Source organism: Rhinoderma darwinii, unplaced genomic scaffold (genome assembly GCF_050947455.1).
Source record: "Rhinoderma darwinii isolate aRhiDar2 unplaced genomic scaffold, aRhiDar2.hap1 Scaffold_730, whole genome shotgun sequence".
NCBI classification, from domain to species: domain Eukaryota; kingdom Metazoa; phylum Chordata; class Amphibia; order Anura; family Rhinodermatidae; genus Rhinoderma; species Rhinoderma darwinii.
This window is the reverse complement of record NW_027464292.1, coordinates 97,323-120,961: the sequence shown is the minus strand read 5'-3', so window position 1 is coordinate 120,961 and position 23,639 is coordinate 97,323. Positions and strand designations below refer to the sequence as shown.

At 50.2% G+C, this 23,639-nt stretch overlaps 3 protein-coding genes across 5 annotated transcripts in view; 1 reads left to right on the top strand and 2 right to left on the bottom strand.

The window, feature by feature from the left end:
• The window catches only part of LOC142729645 (uncharacterized), a 30,032-nt gene extending 28,815 nt beyond the window's left edge, over window positions 1-1,217 (bottom strand). For both annotated transcript variants that reach the window (XM_075849279.1, XM_075849280.1), the window contains exon 1: window positions 1,080-1,217. The gene's annotated coding sequence lies outside the window, so the exon portion shown is untranslated. The remainder of the gene's footprint in view (window positions 1-1,079) is intronic.
• Window positions 1,218-2,270: 1,053 nt separating this feature from the next.
• Window positions 2,271-7,865, bottom strand: LOC142729650 (uncharacterized). Of its 2 annotated transcripts, XM_075849289.1 has the most exons (3): window positions 7,782-7,865; window positions 6,983-7,109; window positions 2,271-5,701 (listed from the first exon to the last, which is right to left on the bottom strand). In XM_075849289.1, exon 3 carries the CDS (start codon window positions 5,579-5,581, stop codon window positions 4,466-4,468), a length of 1,116 nt encoding a protein of 371 aa, XP_075705404.1. In that variant the 5' UTR covers window positions 5,582-5,701; window positions 6,983-7,109; window positions 7,782-7,865; the 3' UTR covers window positions 2,271-4,465. The 2 variants fall into 2 exon arrangements, with proteins under 2 accessions (XP_075705404.1, XP_075705405.1); XM_075849290.1 differs by lacking the exon at window positions 6,983-7,109 and having other exon boundaries at window positions 7,782-7,848.
• Window positions 7,866-8,230: 365 nt separating this feature from the next.
• The window catches only part of LOC142729644 (uncharacterized), a 31,415-nt gene continuing 16,006 nt past the window's right edge, over window positions 8,231-23,639 (top strand). The window contains 2 exon segments of the mRNA XM_075849278.1: window positions 8,231-8,323; window positions 18,014-20,066. Of these exon segments, the coding sequence (XP_075705393.1) occupies window positions 18,253-20,066 (1,814 nt within the window). The 5' untranslated portion in view covers window positions 8,231-8,323; window positions 18,014-18,252.

The following is a 23,639-nucleotide window of genomic DNA, read 5'->3' as shown; positions in this document are numbered from 1 at the left end:
GGGATTATACTGTGTGGGGGCATTATACTGTGTGGGAGCACTATGGGGGGATTATACTGTGTGGGGGCACTATGGGGGGATTATACTGTGTGGGGGCACTATGGGGGGATTATACTGTGTGGGGGCATTATACTGTGTGGGGGCACTATGGGGGGATTATACTGTGTGGGGGCACTATGGGGGGATTATACTGTGTGGGGGCACATTGAGGGATTATACTGTGTGGGGGCACTATGGGAGCATTATACTGTGTGGGGGCACTATGGGGGGATTATACTGTGTGGGGGCACTATGGGGGCATTATACTGTGTGGGAGCCCTATGGGGGGATTATACTGTGTGGGTACACTATGGGGGGATTATACTGTGTGGGGGCACTATGGGGGCATTATACTGTGTGGGAGCACTATGGGGGGATTATACTGTGTGGGGGCACTATGGGGGGATTATACTGTGTGGGGGCACATTGAGGGATTATACTGTGTGGGGGCACTATGGGAGCATTATACTGGGTAAATCGAGCGTGCTTTTTGTGTTGCATAACAGGGGGGATTGTTGTCCCTCTTTGCAGTACTTGACAGTTGGGGGGGGCATGAGAGATTATATTAGGAGGAAAAGTAATCGCATCCGGAGAAAATTAAGTGAATAGAAACGCTGTAAACGTAGCAGATTGTCGCTGCCATGTAAAGGGTTGTTTCAATCACGTTGAAGAGTTTAGGAACCACAGTAACCAGCCACCGAGTGGAGACCACGTAACGTTACAGAGCGCGGTTGCCGGGTGCGGAGGTGCGCGGATCGGTTGTTGCCGCATCAAATAAAATATTAATGGTAAAAAATATATATCATTTTGAACCACATCAATGTCCCCATGACAACACTGAACATCTCAGAGATACATGAGCCCCAGCCACAAGAAGGAAGGGGGATATAGGGTCTAATTGCCATGGCAACCATATTTTCTGCAGTGGATCAGACACTGCAGCAGCAGCAGCAGCACCTTCCTTTACAGCTGCACAATACAGGAAAAGACTCGATCAATGGAAGACCGATCTCTCATTAGACTCCGAGCACAATACTTACGGAGCACACGCTGTAATTATCTCCTCAGCTGCACCACTTCCGCTCATTACCGGAGACTTCCGCTCATTACCGGACACTTCCGCTCTGTACACACTCCGCACTCGCTAGCTACGTCTGACTGACCTCACGGAAAGCACACTCCGGGCTCTGCCCAATACCAAAATGGCCGCGGTGCGCGGCCGCACTTTACTAACGCGCATGCTCATTATAATTATGGTTTGTAGAAGAAGCACCACTGCAGCGGCCATTTTCTAGTAGTACTATGTGGGTGGTCATTTTGTTATAGCCCAATTTTAAGGAAAAGCAGGAAATATTTGGTCATATCAGATACATACCCAGATTAAAGGTCCACATATATTTAGTATTTGTATATTTAATCTAAAATAACATTCTAATAGAAGTACAATAATACTGGGTGATATAGTGAGAAGATACAAAAGAAGGGGTAACACAGGTGGCGTACTCGGTGGGGGAAACTTTGTCTTCCTAAAAACCAGGACAGCTATAAAGTGTTCAGTAGCGCTGCAGCGAGCCGCATAATAGAAAAGAACGTCCGGACCGACGCAGAAGGGGATAAGGTAGACAGACTAACAATGACGGTGAAGGACGCGAGCGCTAACCGGGGAAGCCACATAACACTGCCGCTCTCCTCCGTCTCTGGGTATCTGCCCCAAACCCATCCTAAGGGTCCTATTACACTGTCCGACGTGGGCCGTGTTAACGAGGCATCTCGTTGATCGGCGCTTGTTTGCTCCTTTCACACGGAGCAATGATTGCCCATATATAGGGACGAGAACTCGTTACTCCAATCGCTCGTCCCGTTACATTTTCATCGTGTCGGCAGCAGGGAGATGCGCTGCCGACAACGGTCATTTTTAATGCTGCATGAAAGAGCAGATCAGCCGATGATCGAGCGATTGATCGTTCATCGGCTGATGGTTGTCCTGTTTTACGCAGGACGATGATCGGGAATGAGCCCGATCCCGCTCCTTTATGAACAGGACAGTACGGTTGGATCAATCGGAAAGTGTAATTTTCACACCAGTCAATAGACCGCGTCTTATATGGATTTCCAACAGCTTGGAAGTGGAAGGAAGGTCAACCAGAAGTCCATCTACATCTACACCCCACTCTCCAGCCATGATGATCAAAGGTTTCACCCCATCAAGGAATCTTTAAAAGCACAAAACGTTTTCAGGTTTAACACTTTATTATAAAATATACGGAGCTTATATAGGTAACAGAAGACAGGACACACGGCGCATAAACATACAAAACAACATGGAGGAAGGACCAAATTGTCCTCCTACATCACTCACATGGGTGAAGCCGAGATCGCGAAGAACTGACCTTCCATTGGGCCCCACTATTTCAATAAGGTCGGGTCAACAAAGACTTTCTGAGCAGAAATATAATGTGTGTACGGCCCAAACAACCCAAAAACATCATAAATGGGATCCACTACCCGGATATGTCTCAGGAACCAACCATAAGAAACTTTGCTATGGATCGGCGATCAGTCACATGTGGAATGAAATGGTGGCCATGTATGTTAGATAACTCCTGACAGAGATGTTCCAGTCACAAATCATCACCCACCTGGCAGAGGCCGACGTGTACGAGTCATTTGTGGCAAACAGTGTGTAAATTTAAAGGGGTGGTCCGGGCAGGGGGCGGTTTTTCATACTGATGACCCATCCACAGGATACATCATCAGTCTATGATCGGTAGAGGTCCGACACCCGGACCCCCACTGATCAGCTGTTCCAGCTGCCTCCTGGCACCGGATGTTATGCAGTGTTCAGTGCAGGAGCAGATGGCTCCGACCATTGTATAGGAGCAGAGCTGCAGTGCGGCCGCTATACAGTGGACCGAGACACGGCCTATTTGCATATGTTCCCCCCCCCCCCCGTATATCGTTTTCATTTTTCCATTGACATAGCCGTAGTGTTATTTGCGGGACGAGTTGTAACTTTTATGGACACCATTAATTGTACTGTGAAACTCAGACAAATTTTTTCAAGTTTAGTTTTTACGGCATTCACAGTGTGTCAAAAACCACGTTAACTTTATTCTGCGGGTCGATACGATTACGGCGATACCAAATATATATATATTTTACTACTGTAACAAAGAAAAAAACGGTGAAAAATAATTGCTTTGTGTCGCCGTATTCTGAGAACCAGAACTTTTTGATTTTCCGTCGATGGGGCGGCGTGAGGGCTTATTTTGTGTGGGGCGAGCTGCAGTTTTTATTGGAACCATTTTGGGGTACATGCAAGTTTTTGATCACTTTTATGGGGAGCAAAGGTGACCAGAAATCAGAAGTTTGGCGTATAACTTTTTTTTCTTTTATACGTTGTTTACCGTGCGGTTTAAATAACGTTTCATTGTTCAGACTTTTACGGACGCGACGATACTAATTATGTTCATTTAAATTTTTTTCATTACTTTAGGGAAAAATATGTAAAATCCTTTTTTTTTTTTACTTTTAATATTTTGCTGTACATTAAGAAAAACTTTGTTTAACCCCTTAACGACATGCTGCGTACATTTACGTGGCAGCCGTTAAGGGGAAGTATGGAGCGGGGTCATGGGCTGAGCTCGCTCCATAGTGGGTGACAGTTGTGTAATACAGCTGACATCTCTGCGCAACGGGTGGAATCAAAGATCACTTTCATTCCGTCCGTTTAACCCCTTAGATGCCGCGGTCAATCGCAACCGCAGCATCTGAAGCGTTAGAATGAGGGGGCGGCCCCTCCCACGTGCCATTGACCCACCTGCGACACGATCGCGGGGTGCCGATGGTTGTTATGGCAGCCTGGGGGACTAATGAAGGCACCCAGGTCTGCCATCTTTGTACTCCTATGAAGACCTGCCTCTGTATATTGCAGTATATCATAAAAGCGATCCAACGATCAGTGGTTCAAGTCCCCTTTTTTGTAGTTTCCCAGTATGTTACACGGTACATTAAATGGTGCCATGAAAAACCTGAACATGTCCCGCAAAAAACAAGCCCTCATAAAGCTACGCCGACTAATTGCGTTGCGTGCCGGTGAGGGGCCGTTGGAGGGGACCGTCCACTCTTTCTAACAACATAGATGCCGCAACATCTAAGTGGTTAAATAGGCGGGATCGGAGTTATCTCTGATTGGGCCCGTTGCAGTGAGGTGACGGCTATAACATACAGCCGACACCCACTGAGTATGGAGCCACCTCTTGGCGGCTGTCACGTACATAACATGTCTCCAGGGGTTTAAGGACCTTCCTTTTTGATAAAATGGAGAAGACATTCCAAGTAGGTTCATTCATCGCCCACCATTTTTTAATACATGCACAGTAAAGAATTTCATTTTGTAGAAAAAAAAGATCATCGAAGAATAACGTCAATTCAAAAAAAAACTAACGGTCGGACTGGAGTGCAGTCTCTGGTGCACCACCAGATTATGGTGAGTACTAAAACAGCCTCCACATTCAGAGCACGGAAATGGCTTTTCTCCAGTGTGGACTCTCTGGTGGGCCACAAAATGCCCATGATGGATAAAGGATTTGTCACAGTAAGAACATGAAAACCTTTTCTCTTCTGTGTGGATTCTTTGGTGAGCGACAAAATGTCCATGATGGATGAAGGACTTTCCACAGTAGGAGCAGGAGAATCTCTTCTCCTCCATGTGACTCCTCTGATGGGCCAAAAAATGGCCCTTATGGATGAAGCTTTTCCTACACAGAGGGCAAGTGTATGGGTTCTCAAGATTGTGAGTCCTCAAGTGCTTGTTCAGGCTACTCTTTATTCGAAAACACTTACTGCACTTGAAACAACAGAAGGGTCGCTCCCCCGTGTGTATTCTCTGATGTGAAACTAAATAGGACCTTTGGGAAAAGCTTTTCCCGCAGTCGGAGCAATAGAATGGTTTCTCCCCGGTGTGAATTCTCTGATGGGTGATATAGTGGGTTCGACGGGTAAAACCCTTCCCACACTCGCAGCATGAAAATGACTTCTGTGGAGGGTAGATTTTCGGATGAGTGCCAAAGTATCCAAAATGTCCGTCTTCCTTCACATGAGAATAAGGGTATAGTTGGTTGTGATCCATGGTAGTATAAACGTAGTGATCTGTGAGGTTTCGTCCCTCACATAGGATTGGTTCTTCCTTAATATGACTGAACGGGTATTGTGTATAGCTTGTGGGAATAGACATGCTGGGGTTGGGGGACTGTCCTCCATCACATGACACTGGCTCTTTCTTAATGTGGACGTAAGGCGGGTGTAAGTGACGTGTGAAGTATGTGAGGTTTCTTTCATCATGTGACGTTGGTTCCTCCTTAATAGGAACATATGTGTACGGTACATCATCCGTGAGTGAGCGATCATCAGTGTATGAGAGGTTTCCACCATCATATGAGACGGGTTCTGCCTTAATATAAATTGAACCAGTTGGTGATTTTGTGTGCGCGTGCGTTTCCTGTAGATGACTTTCCTCTCGGGATGAAATCTTCTCCGTCATGTTTTCTGTTTATTATTTTTTGTATCCTGTTTTACTTTTACTGTGCGACTATCGTTCAGTTTTCATGACATAGATACGGTCGGCTAAATTTTCCAAAGTGATATTTGAAGAATCCGATAGCTGGAGAAGAAAACACATCATGACAATTTCATCATATTTAGATATGAAATGACATCACTAAAATAACAAACACTCCTACAATTTTTTTACTTTTATGCACTTCTAACGTTGTGCACTTGTGCAGGGGTCCCGGATGACGTTTCAGTATCTATGTATAAAGTTTCGGTGAGCCATACACTTTAGAAACAGCTATTCCACCTATAAGTGGTAACAATAAACCTCTTCAATTTTAGGTTAAGAGCCACAGATGCGGAGACGAGGGAAAAATACACGGGAGAGGACGCAAAATCCAGCTCTCGGCAGGTAGGGGCAGAGTGTCCTGGCGGAGAGTACACGGGGCTACAATTGAGAAGCTACGTGGAAAATCCAAGCGTTTTCTTTTAGGCTTCGTTCACATCTGCATTCAGTATTTCCGTGCCTCCGCTCCGTCATAGAAGCAGAACAACAACATTTCTAAAATCGGCGGAACTGTTGCATGACAGATGTCACCGGCACCTGCCAGAAACCATTGACGTTATTGGTTTCCTCCGTGACGCCTGTCGTTTTACTGGACAATCTAGTGCAACATGCTGCTCTATTTTGTTCAGCATTTTCGAACGGATCTGCAACCGAGGCGCCGTGGATGTGAACGAAGTCTTAAAGCCTATAGGTTCTTTTTTTAAATTATTTATTAGCATTTATTTAGCGATAAAAATAAGGTTTTGTAATTGACTTTTATAAAAAAAAAGTTTCACTTCTGCAGCTTCTACGTACGAAAGTACATAGAAGCGGCAGAACGCCTCTCAGAGCCGAATCCGTGGGTGAGACGCGCTGACAGCAACTTTTTAAGCGACTTTCTAAGCTCAGTTCTCATCAAGTGGATGGCAAAATCCAGAGACAAGGCTAAGGCCAAGATCGTCTTTCCCAGCTTGTACTCAGGATGGGTTGTGGGAGGAGTATTTTAAGACTAGGCCTCATGCACATGACCGTGCTATTGCGGCCTGTGGACCCATTCTTTTCTACAGCCCCATGCACTCGACCGTGCTTTACATGGATCGGTGCGGGGGCCGCAAATTTGGACCGCAAAACTTAGGACATGTCATTTTATGGTCCTGATTTGCGGCTTCACCAATACTGGCGAGTTGTTGTGGATCCGGGAGTCCTAATGACACATAAATGCACAACAAGGGTTTTCTGCACTCCGATGGACCGCAACAGGCCTGTGGTTTTTGCGCACCTCAAAACCAATGCGGTCGTATGCATGAGGCCTTAAGACTAAGAAGCTGGTGATAAGGAAAGTACCTGAATACACAAGCAATGTAGAATCTCTGCCCCGGGGATGACGTCATCAATACGGACCGGAGACGGCGCCACTGCCTCTATAGGTCCCGGTGGTCATGTGACTGGACTAACTAGATCCAGTACAGTTCTAACAGGGACAATAAGAGGATAATAAAGTCCCCAAAGGTCTCTGAGGGACAGGTTATAATAATAATTAAAAAAAAAGATAAATAAAATAAAAATGACACATAACCCTCCCCCCCCCCCCAAAAAAACCTCTGCCCCGCCAATCATTGTGGTAACGCTAGCCCTGACCCGACTACCTTACAATAGACATGTAATATATCATTATTTCCGGTAGACAATGACGATCACAAATAAAAAGTCTATTTCAGGGTAACACGTTAATATTACCAGAAATAATGATTAAGAAGAATTAACTAACGCGTGCTACAAATGTCTAAACGCTGCCGCGTCCTGAACCGGTTAAGTCAATTAGATCATCCAATATCCGCGCCAGTAAACCTGCCCCGTGCTGAATGTCTATAATAAACCCAGTGTTAATACTGCCCTCAACGGCCCGACATGGTAGTACTGGACCTCCGATAGTTCCTCCTGCCTGGATATGCGGCTGCCTTCAATAATTATATATATGCTCCCGTCATATGTATCCATCACGTCTGTATATACGTCTGCACCCGCGCGTTAAGTATTAATAACGCCACAATATATTCTTCCTACAAGTATTAACACCCCGCAGACATAGACGTCCTCTCAGCGGCCAGCGGATACAGAGGCTGCTACACATGACAGCACTCACCTCACAGGGAGGACATTTCTTGTAAACACAGCCCCTCCCGCAACCACTTCCGGTCTAGCTCCGGTCACTTCCGTGTTTGCGTTCCAGCTGTCAACCTTTCTATGCGTTCCAGGTCACTTCCGCCTTTGAGGGACTCTTTACAAAGAGTACCAATGCACTTCCGATTTCTGCGTTACATTTGAAGCGTAAACTCTGAGCACTGCTGCCATCTAGTGCCCTGATCTCGGAACTGCTGATCGTTTTCCACATTTTCAGTACTAATACGGTACCACATAGTTTCCTGTATATGTTTAGCTCTGCATTCTGGGAGTTGTAGTTCAGCCGGAGCTGAACGCTATTGACTAGTTGAGCGCACTACAACTCCCTTTAGCCCACGCGCTTTTGCGCTCATACAGAGACTTGGAACGCAGCATACAAGGAGCTTCCATAGTAAAAACCAAAGACCGGAAGTGACTTGTCCGCACTCTGGCACGCAAAGAGCGGAAGTACTACTTTCCGTCGCCCGGGCAGCAGATGCAGGGCTGGTCAGAAGCCGGTGCCAGGTATATTATAAGATTCCGTGGACTTCTGCCTTATACCGCAGGCTTCCTATTGGTCCACGATGTACCCAGTGTCCGCCCCATTTATTTCAATGGTATAGACAGGATTGATGGGGGTTACATACAGAGATGATGGGGGTTACATACAGGGATGAAGTGTTCATCACTGCAACAGCCTTTACATGATTTACTGCTGGAAAAGCTGGGGAGTGACTACTGGTGATGTCTGGGGACATGCTGTGACTACTGGTGATGTCGGTGGGGGCATGCTGTGACTACTGGTGATGTCTGGGGGCATGCTGTGACTATTGGTGATGTCTGGGGGCATGCTGTGACTACTGGTGATGTATGTGGGGGCATGCTGTGACTACTGGGGATGTCTGTGGGGGCATGCTGTGACTACTGGGGATGTCTGTGGGGGCATGCTGTGACTACTGGGGATGTCTGTGGGGGCATGCTGTGACTACTGGGGATATCTGTGGGGGCATGCTGTGACTACTGGGGATGTCTGTGGGGGCATGCTGTGACTACTGGGGATATCTGTGGGGGCATGCTGTGACTACTGGGGATGTCTGTGGGGGCAATCTGTGACTACTGGGGATGTCTGTGGGGGCAATCTGTGACTACTGGTGATGTCGGTGGGGGCATGCTGTGACTACTGGTGATGTCTGTGAGGGTATGCTGTGACTACTGGTGATGTCTGTGAGGGCATGCTGTGACTACTGGGGATGTCTGTGGGGGCATGCTGTGACTACTGGGGATGTCTGTGGGGGCATGCTGTGACTACTGGGGATGTCTGTGGGGGCATGCTGTGACTACTGGGGATGTCTGTGGGGGCATGCTGTGACTACTGGGGATGTCTGTAGGGGCAATCTGTGACTACTGGTGATGTCTGTGAGGGAATGCTGTGACTACTGGTGATGTGTGTGGGGGTATGCTGTGACTACTGGGGATGTCTGGGGCAGGGGCGTAATTAGGAAAGACTGGGCCCCATAGCAAGCTCTTGACCGGGCCCCCCCCCCCAGGGTGCCACAAGCAGCCCCCCCTTATAAATAGTGCCCACTGTAGAATGTGCCATACAGCCCCCTTGTAGACAGTGCTATATAGCCCCGCCTAGACAGTGTCACACCCCATTTGTAGACAGCGCCTCCACCTCTCCCTTATAGATAGTGCTATAAAGCCCCCACTGTATATAGTGCCACACAGCCCCCCCTTAGTAGAAAGTGCCACACACAGACCCCTGTAGATAGAGCCACAGCCCTCCCCCTTGTAAATAGTGCCACACAGCCCCCCCATATGTATAGTGCCACACAGCTCCCCCCTTGTGTATAGTGCCACACAGCCCCCCCTTGGTGTATAGTGCCACACAGCCCCCCCCCTTGGTGTATAGTGCCACACAGCCCCCCCCCCCCTTGGTGTATAGTGCCACACAGCCCCCCCTTGGTGTATAGTGCCACACAGCCCCCCCTTGGTGTATAGTGCCACACAGCCCCCCCTTGGTGTATAGTGCCACACAGCCCCCCCTTGGTGTATAGTGCCACACAGCCCCCCCTTGGTGTATAGTGCCACACAGCCCCCCCTTGGTGTATAGTGCCACACAGCCCCCCCTTGGTGTATAGTGCCACACAGCCCCCCCTTGGTGTATAGTGCCACGCAGCCCCCCCTTGTGTATAGTGCCACGCAGCCCCCCCCTTGTGTATAGTGCCACGCAGCCCCCCCTTGTGTATAGTGCCACGCAGCCCCCCCTTGTGTATAGTGCCACGCAGCCCCCCCTTGTGTATAGTGCCACGCAGCCCCCCCTTGTGTATAGTGCCACGCAGCCCCCCCTTGTGTATAGTGCCACGCAGCCCCCCCTTGTGTATAGTGCCACGCAGCCCCCCCTTGTGTATAGTGCCACGCAGCCCCCCCTTGTGTATAGTGCCACGCAGCCCCCCCTTGTGTATAGTGCCACGCAGCCCCCCCTTGTGTATAGTGCCACGCAGCCCCCCCTTGTGTATAGTGCCACGCAGCCCCCCCTTGTGTATAGTGCCACGCAGCCCCCCCTTGTGTATAGTGCCACGCAGCCCCCCCTTGTGTATAGTGCCACGCAGCCCCCCTTGTGTATAGTGCCACGCAGCCCCCCCTTGTGTATAGTGCCACGCAGCCCCCCTTGTGTATAGTGCCACGCAGCCCCCCTTGTGTATAGTGCCACGCAGCCCCCCCTTGTGTATAGTGCCACGCAGCCCCCCCTTGTGTATAGTGCCACGCAGCCCCCCCTTGTGTATAGTGCCACGCAGCCCCCCTTGTGTATAGTGCCACGCAGCCCCCCTTGTGTATAGTGCCACGCAGCCCCCCTTGTGTATAGTGCACGCAGCCCCCCTTGTGTATAGTGCCACGCAGCCCCCCTTGTGTATAGTGCCACGCAGCCCCCCCTTGTGTATAGTGCCACGCAGCCCCCCTTGTGTATAGTGCCACGCAGCCCCCCTTGTGTATAGTGCCACGCAGCCCCCCTTGTGTATAGTGCCACGCAGCCCCCCTTGTGTATAGTGCCACGCAGCCCCCCCTTGTGTATAGTGCCACGCAGCCCCCCCTTGTGTATAGTGCCACGCAGCCCCCCCTTGTGTATAGTGCCACGCAGCCCCCCCCCCTTGTGTATAGTGCCACGCAGCCCCCCCTTGTGTATAGTGCCACGCAGCCCCCCCTTGTGTATAGTGCCACGCAGCCCCCCTTGTGTATAGTGCCACGCAGCCCCCCCCTTGTGTATAGTGACACGCAGCCCCCCTTGTGTATAGTGCCACGCAGCCCCCCCTTGTGTATAGTGCCACGCAGCCCCCCTTGTGTATAGTGCCACGCAGCCCCCCTTGTGTATAGTGCCACGCAGCCCCCCTTGTGTATAGTGCCACGCAGCCCCCCTTGTGTATAGTGCCACGCAGCCCCCCTTGTGTATAGTGCCACGCAGCCCCCCCCTTGTGTATAGTGCCACGCAGCCCCCCTTGTGTATAGTGCCACGCAGCCCCCCTTGTGTATAGTGCCACGCAGCCCCCCTTGTGTATAGTGCCACGCAGCCCCCCTTGTGTATAGTGCCACGCAGCCCCCCTTGTGTATAGTGCCACGCAGCCCCCCTTGTGTATAGTGCCACGCAGCCCCCCTTGTGTATAGTGCCACGCAGCCCCCCCTTGTGTATAGTGCCACGCAGCCCCCCTTGTGTATAGTGCCACGCAGCCCCCCTTGTGTATAGTGCCACGCAGCCCCCCCTTGTGTATAGTGCCACGCAGCCCCCCCTTGTGTATAGTGCCACGCAGCCCCCCCTTGTGTATAGTGCCACGCAGCCCCCCCTTGGTGTATAGTGCCACACAGCCCCCCCTTGGTGTATAGTGCCACACAGCCCCCCCTTGGTGTATAGTGCCACACAGCCCCCCCTTGGTGTATAGTGCCACACAGCCCCCCCTTGGTGTATAGTGCCACACAGCCCCCCCTTGGTGTATAGTGCCACACAGCCCCCCCTTGGTGTATAGTGCCACACAGCCCCCCTTGGTGTATAGTGCCACACAGCCCCCCCTTCTAAATAGTGCCACACGGCCCCCCCTTGTGTATAGTGCCACACGGCCCCCCCTTGTGTATAGTGCCACACGGCCCCCCCTTGTGTATAGTGCCACACGGCTCCCCCTTGTGTATAGTGCCACACGGCTCCCCCTTGTGTATAGTGCCACACAGCCCCCCCTTCTAAATAGTGCCACACAGCTCCCCCTTTGTGTATAGTGCCACACAGCCCGCCTTATGTATAGTGCCACACAGCCCACCTTATGTATAGTGCGACACAACCCCCCTTGTGTATAGTGCCACACGGCCCCCCCTTGTGTATAGTGCCACACGGCCCCCCCTTGTGTATAGTGCCACACGGCCCCCCCCTTGTGTATAGTGCCACACGGCCCCCCCTTGTGTATAGTGCCACACGGCCCCCCTTGTGTATAGTGCCACACGGCCCCCCTTGTGTATAGTGCCACACGGCCCCCCCTTGTGTATAGTGCCACACGGCCCCCCCTTGTGTATAGTGCCACACGGCCCCCTCTTGTGTATAGTGCCACACGGCCCCCCCTTGTGTATAGTGCCACACGGCCCCCCCTTGTGTATAGTGCCACACGGCCCCCCCTTGTGTATAGTGCCACACGGCCCCCCCTTGTGTATAGTGCCACACGGCCCCCCCTTGTGTATAGTGCCACACGGCCCCCCCTTGTGTATAGTGCCACACGGCCCCCCCTTGTGTATAGTGCCACACGGCCCCCCCTTGTGTATAGTGCCACACGGCCCCCCCTTGTGTATAGTGCCACACGGCCCCCCCTTGTGTATAGTGCCACACGGCCCCCCCTTGTGTATAGTGCCACACGGCCCCCCCTTGTGTATAGTGCCACACGGCCCCCCCTTGTGTATAGTGCCACACGGCCCCCCCTTGTGTATAGTGCCACACGGCCCCCCCTTGTGTATAGTGCCACACGGCCCCCCCTTGTGTATAGTGCCACACGGCCCCCCCTTGTGTATAGTGCCACACGGCCCCCCCTTGTGTATAGTGCCACACGGCCCCCCCTTGTGTATAGTGCCACACGGCCCCCCCTTGTGTATAGTGCCACACGGCCCCCCCTTGTGTATAGTGCCACACGGCCCCCCCTTGTGTATAGTGCCACACGGCCCCCCCTTGTGTATAGTGCCACACGGCCCCCCCTTGTGTATAGTGCCACACGGCCCCCCCTTGTGTATAGTGCCACACGGCCCCCCCTTGTGTATAGTGCCACACGGCCCCCCCTTGTGTATAGTGCCACACGGCCCCCCCTTGTGTATAGTGCCACACGGCCCCCCCTTGTGTATAGTGCCACACGGCCCCCCCTTGTGTATAGTGCCACACGGCCCCCCCTTGTGTATAGTGCCACACGGCCCCCCTTGTGTATAGTGCCACACGGCCCCCCCTTGTGTATAGTGCCACACGGCCCCCCCTTGTGTATAGTGCCACACGGCCCCCCCTTGTGTATAGTGCCACACGGCCCCCCCTTGTGTATAGTGCCACACGGCCCCCCCTTGTGTATAGTGCCACACGGCCCCCCCTTGTGTATAGTGCCACACGGCCCCCCCTTGTGTATAGTGCCACACGGCCCCCCCTTGTGTATAGTGCCACACGGCCCCCCCTTGTGTATAGTGCCACACGGCCCCCCCTTGTGTATAGTGCCACACGGCCCCCCCTTGTGTATAGTGCCACACGGCCCCCCTTGTGTATAGTGCCACACGGCCCCCCCTTGTGTATAGTGCCACACGGCCCCCCCTTGTGTATAGTGCCACACGGCCCCCCCTTGTGTATAGTGCCACACGGCCCCCCCTTGTGTATAGTGCCACACGGCCCCCCCTTGTGTATAGTGCCACACGGCCCCCCCTTGTGTATAGTGCCACACGGCCCCCCCTTGTGTATAGTGCCACACGGCCCCCCCTTGTGTATAGTGCCACACGGCCCCCCCTTGTGTATAGTGCCACACGCCCCCCCCTTGTGTATAGTGCCACACGCCCCCCCCCTTGTGTATAGTGCCACACAGCCCCCCCCCCTTGTGTATAGTGCCACACAGCTCCCCCTTCGTGTATAGTGCCACACAGCCCCCCCCTTCGTGTATAGTGCCACACAGCCCCCCCCTTCGTGTATAGTGCCACACAGCCCCCCCTTCGTGTATAGTGCCACACAGCCCCCCCCTTCGTGTATAATGCCACACAGCCCCCCCCCTTGTAAATAGTGCCACAAAGCTCCCCCTTTGTGTATATTGCCACACAGCCCGCCTTATGTATAGTGCGACACACCCCTCCCCCTTGTGTATAGTGCCACACAGCCCCCCCCCCTTGTGTATAGTGCCACACAGCTCCCCCTTCGTGTATAGTGCCACACAGCCCCCCCTTCGTGTATAGTGCCACACAGCCCCCCCCCTTCGTGTATAGTGCCACACAGCCCCCCCCCTTGTAAATAGTGCCACAAAGCTCCCCCTTTGTGTATATTGCCACACAGCCCGCCTTATGTATAGTGCGACACAGCCCCCCCCTTGTGTATAGTGCCACACAGCCCCCCCCTTGTGTATAGTGCCACACAGCTCCCCCTTCGTGTATAGTGCCACACAGCCCCCCCCCTTCGTGTATAGTGCCACACAGCCCCCCTTCGTGTATAGTGCCACACAGCCCCCCCCTTCGTGTATAGTGCCACACAGCCCCCCCCCTTGTAAATAGTGCCACAAAGCTCCCCCTTTGTGTATATTGCCACACAGCCCGCCTTATGTATAGTGCGACACAGCCCCCCCCCTTGTGTATAGTGCGACACAGCCCCCCCCTTGTGTATAGTGCCACACAGCTCCCCCTTCGTGTATAGTGCCACACAGCCCCCCTTCGTGTATAGTGCCACACAGCCCCCCCCCTTCGTGTATAGTGCCACACAGCCCCCCCCTTGTAAATAGTGCCACAAAGCTCCCCCTTTGTGTATATTGCCACACAGCCCGCCTTATGTATAGTGCGACACAGCCCCCCCCTTGTGTATAGTGCCACACAGCCCCCCCCTTGTGTTTAGTGCCACACAGCTCCCCCTTCGTGTATAGTGCCACACAGCCCCCCCCCTTCGTGTATAGTGCCACACAGCCCCCCTTCGTGTATAGTGCCACACAGCCCCCCCCTTCGTGTATAGTGCCACACAGCCCCCCCCCTTGTAAATAGTGCCACAAAGCTCCCCCTTTGTGTATATTGCCACACAGCCCGCCTTATGTATAGTGCGACACAGCCCCCCCCCTTGTGTATAGTGCGACACAGCCCCCCCCTTGTGTATAGTGCCACACAGCTCCCCCTTCGTGTATAGTGCCACACAGCCCCCCCTTCGTGTATAGTGCCACACAGCCCCCCCCCTTTGTGTATAGCGCCACACAGCCCCACCCTTTGTGTATAGCGCCACACAGCCCCCCCCCCTTTGTGTATAGTGCCACACAGCCCCCTTTGTGTATAGTGCCACACATCCCCCCTTTGCGTATAGTGCCATACAGTTCCCCCATGTGTATAGTGCCACAAGGCAATGGCGCATCCGAGAAAGTTGTATCAGCCAGGGAGATGTCACTCAAACTTGGAAAGGTGGGTTTGGAGGCAGGACTATGTGACTTGTGAGGATATCGGCACCGCCCCATGACCCTCTAATGAGTAATTAGCATATAGTGTGCGTCGTGTTAAAAGTGGATTTTTGCTGCATCTGAAAAAAACATACAAGGGAATGATTGGAAATATTGTCAGGTCATGTATCACCGCATGGTGGCGGTTCAAGGGGTTAAAACTACCTGACAGGTTCCTATTAAATATACAATGAATTGAGAAAAATGCCATCTGCCCTGCAATTTTGTTATTATAAATATATTCTATATTATTACAGATCCAGAACCAAGCTCTGACATATATACAGTACCACAACCAAGCTCAGTACATAAATACAGCACCTGAACAAAGCTCAGTACATAAATACAGCACCTGAACAAAGCTCAGTACATAAATACAGCACCAGAACAAAGCTCAGTACATAAATACAGCACCACAACCAAGATCAGTACATAAATACAGCACTAGAACAAAGCTAAGTACATATAGACAGCACCAAGCTCAGTACATAAATACAGCACTAGAACCAAGCTCAGTACATAAATACAGCACTAGAACCAAGCTCAGTACATAAATACACCACCAGAACCAAGCTCAGTACATAAATACAGCACTAGAACAAAGCTAAGTACATATAGACCGCACCAGAACAAAGCTCAGTACATATATACAGCACCAGAACAACGCTAAGTACATAAATACAGTACCACAACCAAGATCAGTACATAAATACAGCACTAGAACCAAGCTAAGTACATATAGACAGCACCAATCTCAGTACATAAATACAGCACTAGAACCAAGCTCAGTACATAAATACACCACCAGAACCAAGCTCAGTACATAAATACAGCACTACAACCAAGCTCAGTACATAAATACATCCCCAGAACCAAGATCAGTACATATATACACAGAACCAAACCAATCTCATACCACCCATCATCTCGCTGCAGATAATACAGCGACTACAATGCTGATTAGAGGCAGAATAAACATTTACATTAAGTGACTCACCGATGACGTCTCCGATTCTAGTTCTTTTCTTCTCCCTCCGGTCCAGACATCTATGATGGATTTCTACCGGCCATGACCCAATTCCGCTCAGATGTCTTCAGCGTCTCCTCTTGCACCTCTAACTATAATAGCACCATACACTGTGTCCCTGATTATAATAGTACAACACACACACACACACACACACACCCCCGCTGTAGATAGTGCCCCCATAGCCACCGTGCTGCCCTACATATAGCTTCCCCTATAGGTAGTGCTCCATGTATAGCCCACCTCTGTAGACAGTGCCCTACATATAGCCACCTTGTTGCTAGTACCCCACAGGTAACCCACTCCTGTATATAGTGTCCCACATATAGCCCACCCCTATAGAAAGTGCCCTAAAAATAGCTCCCCTATAGATCGTGCTCTACATATAGCCCACCCCTGTATAGTGTCTCACATATAGCTCCCCCTGTATATAGTGCCCCACATATAGAACCCTGTATATACTGGCCCACATCCCCACATATAGACCCCCCCCTGTAGATTGTGCCCCACATACAGACCACCCCTGTAGCTAGTGCCCCACATATAGACCCCACTGGTGATGTCTGTTCGGGCATGCAGTGACCACTGGGGATGTTGGTGGTGGCATGCTGTGACTACTGGGGATGTCTGTGAGGGCATGCTGTGACTACTGGTGATGTCGGTGGGGCCATGCAGTGACTACTGGGGATGTCGGTGGGGCCATGCAGTGACTACTGGGGATGTCTGTGAGGGCATGCAGTGACTACTGCGGATGTCGGTGGGGCCATGCTGTGACTACTGGTGATGTCGGTGGGGCCATGCAGTGACTACTGGGGATGTCGGTGGGGCCATGCAGTGACTACTGGGGATGTCGGTGGGGCCATGCTGTGACTACTGGGGATGTCTGTGAGGGCATGCAGTGACTACTGCGGATGTCGGTGGGGCCATGCAGTGACTACTGGGGATGTCGGTGGGGCCATGCAGTGACAACTGGGGATGTCGGTGGGGGCATGCTGTGACTACTGGGGATGTCGGTGGGTGCATGTAGTTGTAACTACCAAAGAGAACTCTATTCTGACTAGAGGAGGGGGTAAAATCCTAAATGATGTGTAGGACCAGGCTTGCGTATTCCCGTTTTAATTGGGTTGTGCGGTTTTGGCCTTTCAGCAGTTTTTTTTTTCTGGCTCCTTGACCTGCCTAATAATTATCCAGGCCTCCAACACGTTTAAAGGGAATGTCCACTATGATTACATCATGTGCCACAAGATAGGTCATCAGTATATGATGGGTGGGGTCTGACACCCAGACCCCGCTCCGATCAGCTGTTCTGGCTGCCTCCCGGCGGCGGATGTTACGTAGTGTTCGGTGCCTGAAGCAAAAGGCCGTACTGCAGCTCTGCTCCTATTGAAGTGAATAGAAGCAGAGTTGCAGTAACGCAGCACGGCCTGTGGATAGGTCATCAGTATAAAAAAAAACGCCCCGTACCTAGACTTTTTGTATGTCTCATATAGATATCAGTCTGAATAGTTGTCAATGTCTTCTCAGGATTATCTGATGGCTGCCAAGATATGTCTGAAGAAGGCAGTCTCCGTACCCGCGTGACCATTGACCAGAGAGACACACTTATCAAGGATGAGACTGATGAAGAGTCTCCGTTTTGTAATAAAGGACATAGTATAGACTCTAAGCCCTCCACACATTTCAAGGTCAGCACAGGTACGTGTTTGTACTTTGCATCCAGGAGGAACCATTATCTTGTGTCGGAAGAAAACTCACTGATGTAAATGTTTCTACTACTCAAGAGGGAAAAGTCGTTTTTCTCGGAAGAAGAAAGTCTCACAAACCTCCGTACAGATCACGTAGAGGTGAAGTACACATTTATCTATAGTGAGATGGCATCAACATTGGGTGACAACGAAAGTCACGTGGCTACCGGTACTGATCATACACATCAATGTCGGTCCTCGCGTGTTAAAGAGGAACCTTTGTCAATCACGGCTGGGACTCTCTCGAATAGCTCAGAAGATATGTCCGAAGAAAGAAGTCTCTGTATCTGTACGTACACTGAGAACGCAAAGGCCTTGACCAAGGAGGAGGCCAGTGAAGAGTCTCCGCTATCTAGAGATGGACATTTCGGAAACACTACACTCGTCGGGTGTTTAGGGCAAAACAACTTGAAGGAGGAATCGGATTCTTGTGACGAAGAAACTAAAATTCAATATAATTCTGATCATATCAAGGAGGAGCCATTGTCGAATACTGGAGGAGATCTCAAAGACTCGGATGTTTATGCCTCTCAAATCACAGAGAAGTCAGACGCCGGGAACGAGGACTATTTTACCGAGACGTGGTACAGATCTATTTGTATTAAAAAGGAATCGGACTCGGAAGAAAATGACAAGACACAACATCTATCGACGTATGATAAAGAATCGTCACTTTCAGGCAATGAAGAAAACCTCTCCGATGGCACAGAGTATTTAAGCAGTCGAATTAAGAGAGGGCCAGATTCAGGAAATCTCCCGGACGCAACCGCTTCACCCCCGAAAACGGCCGCTTCAAATGAAAACAAGTTTAGTTGTTCCGAATGTGGGAAGCTTTTTCCGTATAGGTCGATGCTCATCACACATGAAAGAACGCACACCGGAGAAAAACCATTCTCGTGCTCCAGTTGCGGAAAATGCTTTAATAATAAGAGTTATCTAATCATTCATGAGCGGATTCACACGGGAGAGAAACCCTTCTCTTGCCCAGTATGTGGAAAGAGCTTTACCGCAAAGTCGAAACTGGTTAGACACAAAAAAATGCACGGAGGGGAGGAACTTTTTATCTGTAGCACATGTGGCCATACATTTCCGGATAAAACAAGGCTTGATCAACACCAAGTGACCCATTTGGGCGCCAGTCCATTTTCCTGCACAGAGTGTGGGAAGTGTTTTACTCGGAAATCCAATTTATATGAACACCTGAAGCTCCACACGGGCGAGAAGCCGTTTTGTTGTACTGAATGCGGAAAATGTTTTGTCGTCAAGTCAAACCTGGTGGCGCATCAGAAAAGTCACACCGGAGAAAAACCCTTCACTTGTACGGAGTGCGGGAAATGTTTCACCACTAAATCCGAGAGCCGTAAACACCAGCGAATCCACACGGGAGAGAAGCCCTTTTCTTGTCTCGAATGTAGAAAATCTTTTGCTTGTAGGTCAAGTCTAATTTTACATCATAAAGTTCACACGGGAGAGAAACCCTTCTCCTGCTCAGAGTGTGGAAAGTGTTTTCTGAGTAGATCCAATTATTCCAGACACGAGAAGAGTCACACGGGGGAGAAGCCATACACGTGTCCTCAGTGTGGAAAGTCCTTCACTGTGAAATCAACTCTTGTCGCACATCTAAAACGCCACACGGGGGAAAAGCCATATTCTTGTCCGGAGTGTGGAAAGTGCTTTGCTGTCCAGACTGGGCTTTTCAACCATCAGAGAATTCACAAGGGAGAGAAACCTTACAGGTGCTCGGACTGCGGCAAGAGTTTTATTTATAGATCGAAACTTCTCGACCATCAGAAAAGACATACCGGAGAGAAACTTCACACATCTACGATTCCGTGCAAAACATAACAGATACGTTTGGGTGGAGTTAGTCAATCGTTCTTCACCCATCTTATCTCATGATGGAAGAAGTCGAGATGGAGAAATCCTTTAATTAGTGGTCATCTCATGAACATGTTGGTGGTGGTCACCATTCGTTTTGGAATAAAGGACTTTTTTTCACTGAGTGATGCCTGACATTAGACTTTGCATTGGTCACCATTAATAGATGAGATTTATATAGTTGGGATACACAGGGTAGCCAAGCAGGGCCGGCTCCAGGCTTATGTGGGCCCTTGGGCGACACAGACTTAGTAGGCCCCTTTGCGGGGGAACTCACGGCAGCAGTAAAATGGCAGAAAACTTCACTTTTTGCCCCCATATAGATGTTAGGCCCCCAGTTTGTACCCCCATAAATTTAGTGCCCTCTGTAAATAGTGCCACACAGCCCCCCCCCCCTCACAGGTAGTGCCACACAGCCCACTCCTCCCAGGTATTGCCACACAGCCTACTCCTCTAAGGTAGTGCCACACAGCCCCACCCTCTCAGGTAGTGCCACACTGCCGAACCCTCTCAGGTAGTGCCACACAGCCGCCATCCCAGGTAGTGCCACACAGCCCCCCTCCCTGGTAGTTCCACACAGCCCCCCTCCCTGGTAGTTCCACACAGCCCCCCTCCCTGTAGGTAGCGCCTTTGGGGTTTCCTCTAGGAGTGGAATCCCCAGCCAGAGCATTGCCGACGCTCTGGCTGCGGATTCCGCTTCAGAAGTCACTGTCCATATATGGACAGTGTTGTCAGGGGCAAACCCTGAGCCATAGTCCCGGGCAGAGCACTACTGGCACTCGGCCTGGGACTCCAGCCATCACTGTCCATATATGGATAGTGATGTCCGGAGCAGAGCTGAAGTCCCGGGCAGAGCGCTAGTAAAGGCTCTGCTCCAGGACTCCGTCTCTGGGGAACCCCCTGACATCACTGTCATATATGGCTAGTGATGTCAGGGGATTCCCCAGAGACGGAGTCCCGGAGCAAAGCCGCTAGTGCTCTGCCTGGGACTCCTCTCCTCCTGACATCACTATCCATATATAGACACTAACGGGAAGGCATCATAATGATGGTGTCCCCCAACTCCATAACAACCACAGAATCGGTGCCCTAAATGAACGGTGACAGTCACACCTAATAAAAGTTACAGCCAAAACAGTGCCCCGTATTAACAATGACAGCCACTGACGGGACTATAGTAGGTATAAGGCTGCACTGCTTTGCCTGTCACTTATAAAGGGTTGCTGTCATGGTTAATTAAGGCTGTTGCTATGGCTGTATCTATTATGGGGGGCACTATCGCTGCCATTGTTCATTAAGAGGTGGCATTGTGGCTGTAACTTTTATAAGGGGGACGCTGCTGTGATGATGGTCGTTGTTATAACAGTGGAAAATACAGGAAAAAAAGAGACACAGGGCGCTCCGTTGTGTGACATCCCTTGTGTGACATCCCTTGTGTGCACGCCCTCCGAAACCAATGGAAATAACATGAAATAAAACAATAAAGAGAAGGTTCATATCTGCAGTCAGCAGGCAGCGCTCTACAAGATGAGAAGACCGGAGTCTGCTGAGCGCTACATCCATGATACTACAGGCTCTGCTACTGCCCTGACAAGCAGGTAACCAGGCTAGTGCTACTCTACAGTGAACAGGACCGGACTGTGGGGGGAGCGACCAAGCATGCGGCTCCACCACTCCTCTTCTCTATATGCTGTGAACACCAGGTGGGGCCATACTATTTAAGCAAATATAACTTAACTGGATCGTTTTTCTTTACAGGAAAGCTGGGTGACAGGGCATTATATATCGGAAAGCTGGGTGACGGGACATTACATACAGGAAAGCTGGGTGCCAGGACAGTACATATAGGAAAGCTCGGTGACAGGACATTATATATAGGAAAGCTGGGTGACAGGACATATAGCGGAAAGCTGGGTGACAGGACATTACATATAGGAAAGCTGGGGGACACAACATTATATATAGGAAAGCTGGGTGACTGGGCATTATGTATAGGAAAGCTGGGTGATGGAACATTATATATAGGAAAGCTGGGTGATGGGACATTATATACGGGAAAGCTGGATGACAGGTCATATATAGGAAAGCTGGGTGACAGGGCATTATGTATAGGAAAGCTGGGTGACAGGACATTACATATAGGAAAACTGGGTGACAGGACATTATATATAGGAAAGCTGGGTGACAGGACATTATATACGGAAAAGCTGGGTGACAGGACATTATATATAGGAAAGTTGGGTGACAGGACATTACATATAGGAAAGCTGGGTGACATGACATTAGATATAGGAAAGCTGGGTGATGGGACATTATATATAGGAAAGCTGGGTGACAGGACATTATATATAGGAAGGCAGGGTGACAGGACATTATATATAGGAAAGCTGGGTGACGGGACATTATATATGGGAAAGCTGGATGACAGGACATTATATATAGGAAAGCTGGGTGACAGGACATTATATATAGGAAAGCTGGGTGACTGGACATTATATATAGGAAAGCTGGGTGACAGGACATTATATATGGGAAAGCTGGGTGACAGGACATTATATATAGGAAAGCTGGGTGACAGGGCATTATGTATAGGAAAGCTGGGTGACAGGACATTATATATAGGAAAGCTGGATGACAGGACATTATCTATAGGAAAGCTGGGTGACAGGACATTACATATAGGAAAGCTGGGTGACCTGATATTACATATAGGAAAGCTGGATGACAGGACATTATATATAGGAAAGCTGGGTGACGGGACATTATATATAGGAAAGCTGGGTGACAGGACATTATATATAGGAAAGCTGGGTGACGGGACATTATATATAGGAAAGCTGGGTGACGGGACATTATATATAGGAAAGCTGGGTGACGGGACATTATATATAGGAAAGCTGGGTGACGGGACATTATATATAGGAAAGCTGGGTGACGGGACATTATATATAGGAAAGCTGGATGATGGGACATGATATATAGGAAAGCTGGGTGACGGGACATATACAGGAAAGCTTGGTGACAGGACATTATATATAGGAAAGCTGGGTGACAGGACATTATATATGGGAAAGCTGGGTGACAGGACATTATATATAGGAAAGCTGGGTGACAGGGCATTATGTATAGGAAAGCTGGGTGACAGGACATTATATATAGGAAAGCTGGGTGACAGGACATTATATATAGGAAAGCTGGATGACGGGACATTATCTATAGGAAAGCTGGGTGACGGGACATTACATATAGGAAAGCTGGATGACGGGACATTATATATAGGAAAGCTGGGTGACGGGACATTATATATAGGAAAGCTGGGTGACTGGACATTATATATAGGAAAGCTGGGTGACGGGACATTATATATAGGAAAGCTGGGTGACGGGACATTATATATAGGAAAGCTGGGTGACGGGACATTATATATAGGAAAGCTGGGTGACGGGACATTATATATAGGAAAGCTGGGTGACGGGACATTATATATAGGAAAGCTGGGTGACGGGACATTATATATAGGAAAGCTG

Excerpts from the sequence above, each read along its gene's own strand:
- LOC142729650 (XM_075849289.1), bottom strand. The coding sequence starts at position 5,581 with ATGACGGAGAAGATTTCATCCCGAGAGGAAAGTCATCTACAGGAAACG.